The sequence below is a fragment of the Carya illinoinensis genome, chromosome 16 (genome assembly GCF_018687715.1).
Source record: "Carya illinoinensis cultivar Pawnee chromosome 16, C.illinoinensisPawnee_v1, whole genome shotgun sequence".
Taxonomy (NCBI): Eukaryota; Viridiplantae; Streptophyta; class Magnoliopsida; order Fagales; family Juglandaceae; genus Carya; species Carya illinoinensis.
Window position 1 is genome coordinate 18,134,721 of NC_056767.1, and position 8,276 is coordinate 18,142,996.

General features: G+C 37.4%; 1 protein-coding gene across 2 annotated transcripts; it reads right to left on the reverse strand.

Annotated features, from left to right (window-relative positions):
* Positions 1 to 1,203: 1,203 nt before the first annotated feature.
* On the reverse strand, positions 1,204 to 6,868 carry LOC122298449 (putative disease resistance RPP13-like protein 1). Of its 2 annotated transcripts, none has more exons than XM_043108180.1 (2): positions 2,237 to 6,868; positions 1,204 to 1,751 (listed from the first exon to the last, which is right to left on the reverse strand). In XM_043108180.1, the coding sequence occupies exon 1, from the start codon at positions 6,582 to 6,584 to the stop codon at positions 2,343 to 2,345; it is 4,242 nt and encodes a 1,413-aa protein (XP_042964114.1). In that variant the 5' UTR covers positions 6,585 to 6,868; the 3' UTR covers positions 1,204 to 1,751; positions 2,237 to 2,342. The 2 variants fall into 2 exon arrangements, with proteins under 2 accessions (XP_042964114.1, XP_042964113.1); XM_043108179.1 differs by having other exon boundaries at positions 2,019 to 6,868.
* Positions 6,869 to 8,276: the final 1,408 nt, after the last annotated feature.

The window sequence follows — 8,276 nt, forward strand, 5'->3', positions numbered from 1 at the left end:
AGTTGAAAACCTAGAATGTTCTTGTATTCAACAATGCCGAAATTTCCCAAATGTTCTTGTTAAAATCATTTTCATAAATATGCCAAGGTCGTTGCATGGCAGAGACAACGGGCATACTAGACATACCCCAATGGCTACGGATAAAAGCTCTGATAGCGTCCAAGGATGGCCGCTGCCGGAGGAATTTCAGCACCATGGAATAGCGAAATGGATCTACCCTTTTCTCCATTTCATCCATTGTAAAAGAAAAAAAGATCTCACCATCGAAAATTTTTGGTTGACAGAAAGGAATCTCCACCACTGGCAGGGGTTGCGACACTGCAAAGATGAGGTCAACGACCAGGGATGGACTACCAAGGGCGGCGGGCCATCTACGGCTGCCATACAGCCTACGATAGGACCAGGCAAATACAGAAAAAATTCCAACCCTAGTAGAGCAAAATTTTAGAAAGGAAAGTTGACTCGTATCCTAGTGTATGTATGTAGGTATTGCTTTGAAAGTAATAAATGGACAAATGACACAAGATTTTTCTAGCAAAGTGAAAAATAAATATTTTCGAATAACTCTTCAAAAGGAAGGAAGGACAAAAAAAAAAAAAAAAAAAAAAAAAAAAAGGGAAACGGACCATGGATGGTACTCGGTCAATTTTCTACAATATGGAGACCTAAAAAGCCTTTGTTAACTTAAATATATATATAAAGAGTTTTGCTACATACAAGCACAGTCGCGCACTAATCTATATACCAATACTGATTTATTTGTACTTAAAATTTAAATTAACACTGTTTTTAATAAAATTTACTTTTTGACCAATCACATCACATTGGTGCACAGATTAGTGCACAATTGTGCTTACAACTATATTTTTCCATATATAAATATATATATATATATATATATATATATATATATATATATATAACAACGTAATCTATGGGATGATAATCCAACAACATATTTTCATTTGGAAATCTTGAACACTAATTATAATAAGTCCATTTTAGTGTTTAAATTTTTGCCAAGCCAAATAAAAATATAATGTCATTTTTATAAATTTATATATTTTCCTCCACTTCTTGTACATCGCAGGTTTGCAATCTGCTGAACTGGTCTCCTATTTTTTTCTTTTTTTAAATCATTGAGTTGCCGAGAGTGGATGTGAAATTCAAAGCTACAGAAGAGATGCTTGGGAACTACGGGTATAAAATTTGTAATTCAACATAAAAGTGGGATTACTTTGATTCATTACAAATTTACAATCAGATAAAATAAATGACAAATTACATCAACAGGGGAAAAAATAGAGAACGTCTTAAGCACTGTGTTGACAGCTCTTATAGGAATTGGGGCTCCAAAATATTACCATCAGAAGGTGTCGCTTATGGCCAGACATTGATTATGTTGAGATGAATAGAAAAATCACAAAGAAGGACTTGGCAATGTTGGCATGCCAACAACAACTTGCTGCTGCAATTTTAGAAGAGTATGCTGAGGCAGAGAAGAATCCATGATCCAGCTATTGTGAAGACAACAAATATATGGGGTTTGAAGAGCCGCAATCTAATGTTTGTGCGCTTGTCCCATCTCACTGAGCATTAGAGCCAATAATTTGCTATGAGAAATTCCATCCATCGCTGCTTCGGTTAGAACTTCTTGTCCTCCTTCAACCTGTGAACATTTCTTGTACGTACATCCATTTTTGAGATAGCAGTTGGAAGTTTCAACAGCTTGCATCAGTCTTTTGAACCATCTGCAAGCATTCAACAGATAAATATTTATCAGCCTATATATATATATATTCATATCCTTAATCAATAAAACAGAGGATCTTTTTTTTTTCTATACCAATTTCTGTATTTATATTCATTACCCCAATCGATGATGTGAGTAACGTAAGGCCATAGTAGTACAATCAAAGAGCCCTTTTTGACAAGAACAAAATCCATAAACGGAAAAAAAAAGATCAAGAGAAAGGAACAAGATATACCAACATATGGACTTTAAAAACTAAACTTACAGAGAAGGCTGTGGATCATGCAATTTTTCCTTAGCAGTTGGAGCCCAATCATTTGTCAAGTTCAGCAATTTGCCTATTTGAAAAGAAAATATTGCATCTTCGAAGACCTTCTCTCTTTGCTTTGAGATTTGAAAACTTTTAAAACCACTTGTTATGGCGTTATGCAAACCCAACGAGAACAGAAAACAACAAGAAGAATAGTAAGACATTGAGCATACCAACTAGAGTCGCAACAAGCAATAGGAGTGAAGGGATCTTTCCAATGCCCCCATTAAACATTCAAAGGACCTTTGGATCAGAGTCAAAACAAACTCATCTTTGGATTTATTCCTCCGTTTCTGTGTCATAAATGTATTTGTCATTAATTCCAACATAAGGAATGTCAGCTATCCTGTGCCAATCTCCTCCCTGATCTTTCTTGCAGCGTTCTTCCAGCAAAAGACATTTATGGATCCTAAGTTTCTGGAGTGAGGGAGGTAGGCCATTCTTTGGAAAGGACCTCAACTTTTGGCAATTAGAGATATGAAGCTCTAGGAGTGAGGGAGGTAAGCCATTATTTGGAAAGGACCTCAACTTTTGGCAATTAGAGATATGAAGATCTAGGAGTGAGGAAGGAAGGCCATTCTCTGGAAAGGATGCCCACTTCTCGCAGTTAGAGATAGACAATGTTTTAAGAGATGCGAGTTCTCTTAAGCCCTCGAACGACAGGCATTCCAGATTTGAGCAGTTTGAGATGGTGAGGTCAGTTAGAGAGTCAGGCAACGTCATCTTTGAAAAGGACACCAGCTGCTGACAATCACTAATCTCAAGTTCATTAAGAAAAGTGAGGTTGTTGAGCCCCCAATCTAACAAGGCTTCAGTGATTTTGAGATTAGAGATACGAAGTATTGTTAGGTTTGCGGGAAGACCTTCTACTGGAAATGATAGAATATTCGGACAATTCTTTATTTGCAAACTTTGAAGAGACGTGAGGTTGTATATGCCATTGGGCAGTGCCAGTATTTTCTCGCAACTGAATATATGAAGTTTTCTCAAGTTGGAAGAGGGCAGCAAGTCAAATCCATTCAAGAATTTGAGATTTTCACATTCAGAGATGATGATGCTTTCGAGATAGGAGTTCTGATGGAAATTCTTAGCTACTGACTCCAGCTTTGGACAATTGACAATACGGAGTTCTCGAAGTGCTACAAGTAATTCTCCGCTTGATATTAAGGATTCGAGGGATGGACATGTGTCAATGCTCAATATCTCAAGAAGAGATGGGATGGTACTGCAAGCGTTGATGGTATCATCATCCTCCTGCTCCACCAATTTCCGCATATTCTTGCAATACCATATTTCAAGCCTCTTTAGAGTTGGAGGTAACTGGCCTCTTGCAAAATGAGTTAGCGAATCACATTCAAAAATATGAATATACGCAAGACAAGTGTTGTTGTACATCATTGCCTTCGGTAAAGATTCCAAGGCTTTGCAGTGCCCGATCCAGATTGTTTCGAGCGTTGATGGCATACCCAGTTGGAGCCCCTCTTCCGCCACCAAAGATGCTAGTTTGTCACAATTGCCTATGCATAAAATACGAAGAAATGGGAGATGTGGCAGTGATCCCACATCGTTTGACCACAAATGCTTCACCTCCTCCCACCTTTCAATTCCTAAAGTTTCTAGCCCCTCCACATCAAATCCTTCAATTCTACAAGTGAGTTCAGAGATTGTATGAACAGAATCAGATATTATTGACTTGAAAGTAACCAGATTACTTCCGCACAACACCCCGTCGGATTGATCAACTACTATTTTGCATTGATCTGGAAAGCTTGAAACTGAAACCACCAACAGCCCACAATCATTTATCTGAACTCTGTTTAGTAAAGGAAGGCTCTTTGGTAACTTTCCCAATAACTTCGGACAACTACTAAGGGAAAGCTCACGCAGCACTGGAAACATTTCACAAGGACACCAGTTCTCCCACTCCTTCATGTTCGTGAAACTCAAAGTCATCAAGGAGCTAAAACATTCTGTGGATCCATGTCCACAAAACTCTTGACCAACATTCTTCACGCTAGCCATGCCCTTGATAGTAAGAAATTTGAGTTTTGGCAGTTTCCCAAGTGAGGGTAACGATGTGCACTTTTTACAATTTTTTATTGTCAAAGACACCATGTGAGAAAATGAAGGGCGTGATAGCCAAATCGGAAATTTTTTACCACCATAGTAGCTAATAACGAGCTCTTTCAAACCTTCGTGGGGTTGAAGCCCATTAAGTATCTCAAGTTCACTTGTCCTATCTTTTGCCTCGTCAACATTATTATTCCATTGCAACCACAACCCCCTAACTTTGGGCTTTTCAATTAATTTAGCATCCTTCGCATCTTTGGGTTCAATCTCGTTCTCTAATCTTGAAATGCGAAGTGTGCCTCCAAGATCCACCAGTGGGCCAAGCTCCTTTACTCCTGAGCAGTTGGATTTTCCCAAAACAAAGTTAGATAATGTTTGGAGACGAGTTAACTTGCCTATTTGCAAAGGCATTCCTTCCAAGGAATTTGCACCTTCAATATTGAGGTAGCGCAAGTTGACCAAGTTCCCAAACATTGAAGGTAACTTCTTCAAACAAGAACAATTCTCTAACAACAATGTTTGTAAATTGTAGAGAGTACTTATTGATTCTGGCAACCTTCTAATTTTAGTTTTGGAAACATCAAGATATCGAAGATGCTTTAATTCACCGATTGAATCAGATAATTGAAATATGCAGTACCCCTTGAATGATAACACCCTTAAACATCGTAATGCTGGAACCAATACGAAAGGAACATAATGTGCCAAATAACAATTCCATCCATTTGGTAGCATGAAAGGTAAGAATGTACGTAAACTTGTGAGTTTAGTAAAAACCTCAAACTTTTTAGTGCTATCATGTCGGCTACCCAAGTAAGATGAATGGCGGGCCTCTATAGAAATATTCCCTTGCTTACCATTCCCAATGGATCTATCTTCGATTCTAAAACATGTATCGCCTGCAACGGACTGAGCCAAATCATTTATGAGGTCATGCATTATAAATCGAGATTTATTAATGCACGACTGTTGGAAAAATGACCGTGACCACAGATTGCGAAAATACTCGGTACCCAAATCTTCCAGCTTCTTATCTTCTTGTAGGGGTTGAATCAGACCTTCTGCCATCCATAATAGAACCACCTCTTTCTCCTCAAATTCATAGTCCTTCGGTAGTATTGAACAATATGCAAAGCACCTCTTTAAATGTGAGGGGAGATTGTGATAGCTTAACATAAGAGCAGGTGCAATTCCACTTCTTTCCTCTGGAATATCCCATATCTTACTCTTCAAAACATTTTCCCACTCCTCGTGTTCTTGTGTACTCCGTAAGAGGCCTCCAACAGTTTTTACGGCTAGAGGCAAGCCTTTACACCTTTTGACGATTTCCTCTACGATACTTTTAAGGTTTGGATGGGAATTGAAATCTCTTGCGTCCAATGCATGTTGAGAAAATATAGACAAACAAGCTTCATATGACAACAATTCTAAATGAAAAGGTTTAATTTCTATGGTCCCCATCAGCTTCGAGACGGCTTGATTGCGAGTCGTGATAACAATGCTACTTCCTGGAGCCCCTGCTTCAAAAGGAGTACGTAAGAGAATCCAATCATTATAGTTCTCATTCCAAACATCGTCAAGAACGACCAAAAACCTCTTTCCAAGTAATTTCTCCTTTAATTTGATTTGCAACCAATTTAGATCTTTGCCATCATGGTTTTCGCTTTCCAAGGTCAGAGATTGTAAAACTGATTTTGTAACCCTGGTGACATCAAAATCTTCAGAAACGCAAGCCCATCCTTTCAGATCAAAAAAGCTATGCACTTTTTTGTCATTATATACAAGTTGGGCAAGTGCTGTTTTTCCGATACCCCCCATTCCAAGTATGGGAATCACATTGACTTTAATCAAAGAACCACTATGTTCTTCACTTACTAACAATTGAACTACAGCCTTTGTGACTTCCTCCCTACCGTAGATGAGATCTTCGGTCACCACAGAAGTTGTGGGAGGTATCTCTCTTCTTTTGTTTGGCCTCAGACTATCACTTTTCTGCAAATTCAGTTGATCTTTTTGTGTAACGAGATCATTAAATCGAGCAGTAATTTCTGTTATCTTCGACCTCAGCTTAATCTTCATATTAACAGCACTTGGAGTCAAGCCAGTACAACAAGAAGGGACGAGATTCCGTACCTTACTAGTGGTAGCGGCCTGACTTTCTCCCATCAGTAACTGGCGTCGCAAAGCTTCTGTGGTGAACTCATCCAGTATATCCTCCAAGTCGTAGGCCAGGTTTCTAAGATCATCAAGCCACCGTTTCACTATCTCTTCAGTGTATTGCTTATCCTCTGCATCATCAAGCACCTTTCGAATTACTGCCAACGTTTTGCCCCACTCGTGCAACTGCTTTCGAAGTCCCTCTTGGCGAGCAAATTTCAGCAACTCAGGAGATGCCAATCGGTCAAACAATACTTGAAGGAACGCAGAAAGAAAGAGCTCTCCCACCGCCATTGTTTTCGTTAGAGAAAGGAAAATGAAGCAAGAGAAAATGCAAAAGTTCTTATTTTTATTGCAAGATCCCAAAATTAATGTAATTTTTTATTTTCGTCAGAGAGAGACGCAAAGGTTCTTATATTTTTATTGCAAGATCCCCACATGGTTTCGAGGAACGTAGGAGGTAGTTTTGGGAACTTGCTAGCTTCTTCCTCATCTTGTGTATGCCTTTTTTTTCTTCCCCAGGCCCCAGGCCCCCAAGTATTGACAGTATTACACCAACAGACAAAGTATAATAAAAAGCACCACATCACCAACGGATACCCACTAGCCAACGAAATCAAAAGTACTATGAAAAGCAAGCAGCACTTATTCAATTGTTTATTTCTTGAGGATTGTAGCCAACGTAATTTTGGGAACTTGCTGGCTACTTTCTCTTCATGTGTATGCCTTTTTTTTTTCCCCTGGGCGGCTGGGCCCCAAGATCATCATCATCATCAATTTAAGCTGCTCAGTTGTTTGATCCTGTTTTGGTCGTTATTTTTATGTAATGTCGATTCTTCTTCTTTCTGATCGATCGTCTTTATGTGGTTCAGACACATCATGCAGGTGTGGAGTCAAACCACAATTTCAATCAGGACGGAATCCAAACCCGATCTATTCTTTTTGAAAAAGAAAGAAAAACTTTTAAGATCTAATAAAGATTTGGATATTCTAAATATAAAAAAAATGACACAATGCTTAGGATCTACACGTGGATCTAATCTGTTCTTCGAAATTTAGTTGAGTCCTTAATTTGATGAGATATGTATAGAGCGAAATGGGTTATCCTTAATAAAATTTCTTGATTTGTAGGCCTTAAAATAAATGATTTGCTACCAACAAGTTTAGAATATTGTAGACCTATTGATGCCAGACAGAATAAGAATTAATTCTGATGACCAGTAACAAATGATCTAGACAGAGAAGATAAGATAATCACTCAAAATACAAAGAAAACGTACGACTCTATTTTCAATTGAAAATTATCAAAACGTGATAATAATATATATCCTACATTAATAATAGTAAAATATGAAACTATTTTATGAAACTCACAAGTTGGATTTAAATAGCTACAAAAATATAAATTATTTAATAAAAAATAAATACATAAATAAACAATAATCCTATAAAAACATTTGGCCAAAATTGAAACCAGAATCATTTCAAAAACTTGAAACTAAATATTTACTAATAAGACAAAACTAAGAATAAATATATTATTTAGAAAAAAATAACTAATATTGCCCTAGTCTAAGAAAGATATTTATAAGGTTTTTCCTTCTATATTTATAAAGATTCAGCTTTTAAAGATAATACTTCAATATAATCAACGTAGAATCTAGACCAGAGATCCCATATCCCTTCATCTTAAATAAAATAAATCCATGTTTCCATTTATCATTTTACCAAGCCATAAGAATTTCAGAAAATAATTATTTATTTCGGAAAAACACACTTATCCCCCTCATATATTAGTGTCTAGACTCGGGCCGGAGTGGTGTTGTGGCACTTGGTCCCTATAAAGTCGTATTTTATTTTCTTCTTTTTAACTTCAATTTTACGTCTTTCATTAGATGACATGCTCCCTTGCAGTAAAGAAAGAAGCTCTCGTTTTATACATTTTGAAGATCACAAATTCATATTTCCACAATAGAGATAGAGCTG

Excerpts from the sequence above, each read along its gene's own strand:
- LOC122298449 (XM_043108180.1), bottom strand. The coding sequence starts at position 6,584 with ATGGCGGTGGGAGAGCTCTTTCTTTCTGCGTTCCTTCAAGTATTGTTT.